This window comes from Coenobita brevimanus, chromosome 8 (assembly GCF_032717465.1).
Source record: "Coenobita brevimanus isolate Jiangsu-jjx chromosome 8, ASM3271746v2, whole genome shotgun sequence".
NCBI classification, from domain to species: domain Eukaryota; kingdom Metazoa; phylum Arthropoda; class Malacostraca; order Decapoda; family Coenobitidae; genus Coenobita; species Coenobita brevimanus.
In genome coordinates, this window is record NC_136961.1 from 17,257,882 (window position 1) to 17,258,645 (window position 764).

The 764-nt window shown below is 40.6% G+C and overlaps 1 protein-coding gene across 1 annotated transcript in view; it reads left to right on the forward strand.

Moving 5' to 3' along the window:
* LOC145408087 (venom carboxylesterase-6-like) overlaps positions 1-356 on the forward strand; it is a 66,316-nt gene extending 65,960 nt beyond the window's left edge. The window contains exon 10 of the mRNA XM_080278897.1: positions 218-356. Coding sequence (XP_080135023.1) covers positions 218-313 — 96 coding nt within the window. The 3' untranslated portion in view covers positions 314-356. The remainder of the gene's footprint in view (positions 1-217) is intronic.
* Positions 357-764: the final 408 nt, after the last annotated feature.

Genomic DNA, 764 nt, shown 5'->3' on the forward strand with positions numbered 1-764 from the left:
CTAGGCTTACAGTATGTAATTCAACCAAATTTCTATCTAACCTAAGCTGGTGTACCCTTATCTAACCTAAAGCATAATTAGGATGAGGAGGGAGAGAGGTTTTAAATAAGATTTCCTACTTACTATGATATGTGGTACACCATAAACAGCAGTAAGCCTTAAACTAGATCTTCCAACTATATGATAGCGATGAGGAAATATCTGTGATGTGTTTCAGGTGCGCAACTTCCTCTCGTCTCTGCCCACGCCAACCAACAAAGCTCTCCACCCTTACCTCGTGGAGCCAAGGACACCTGTCAAGACTGAGCTGTAGATGCACAAGCTCTACAAGGCCCATATTCTACCCCGTGAACAAGGCTGCCCATCACTTATTCCTTCCTAGTTTATCTCTGCATACGAGTGGTTATTGTTCTCGTGTTCGTTCATTATCATCATCCAGACCTCCCTTCCCCCCCCCCCAAAGATAACGTGAAGAAATGTCCAAGGAACAAAAACACTTGGCATAATGAGAACTAACCAAGGTCTGGCTAGCTGTGTGGGTCACACTTAATCACTCACCATTCCAACCCTATAATACGTTTCTTATGTAAATAATGTTGACATTAATGTGGTATATTATAACGCACAAGATTTTTGTTTTGTATGTGTAATATGCAGAATGAATAAACAAGAGAAATGTGTTAAGGAACTGCCTTAGCCAGTTGGAGTACGGGCTTTAGGTTTGTCTTTTACCTATTCTTTATTGATTTATTTTCCCCATTTTA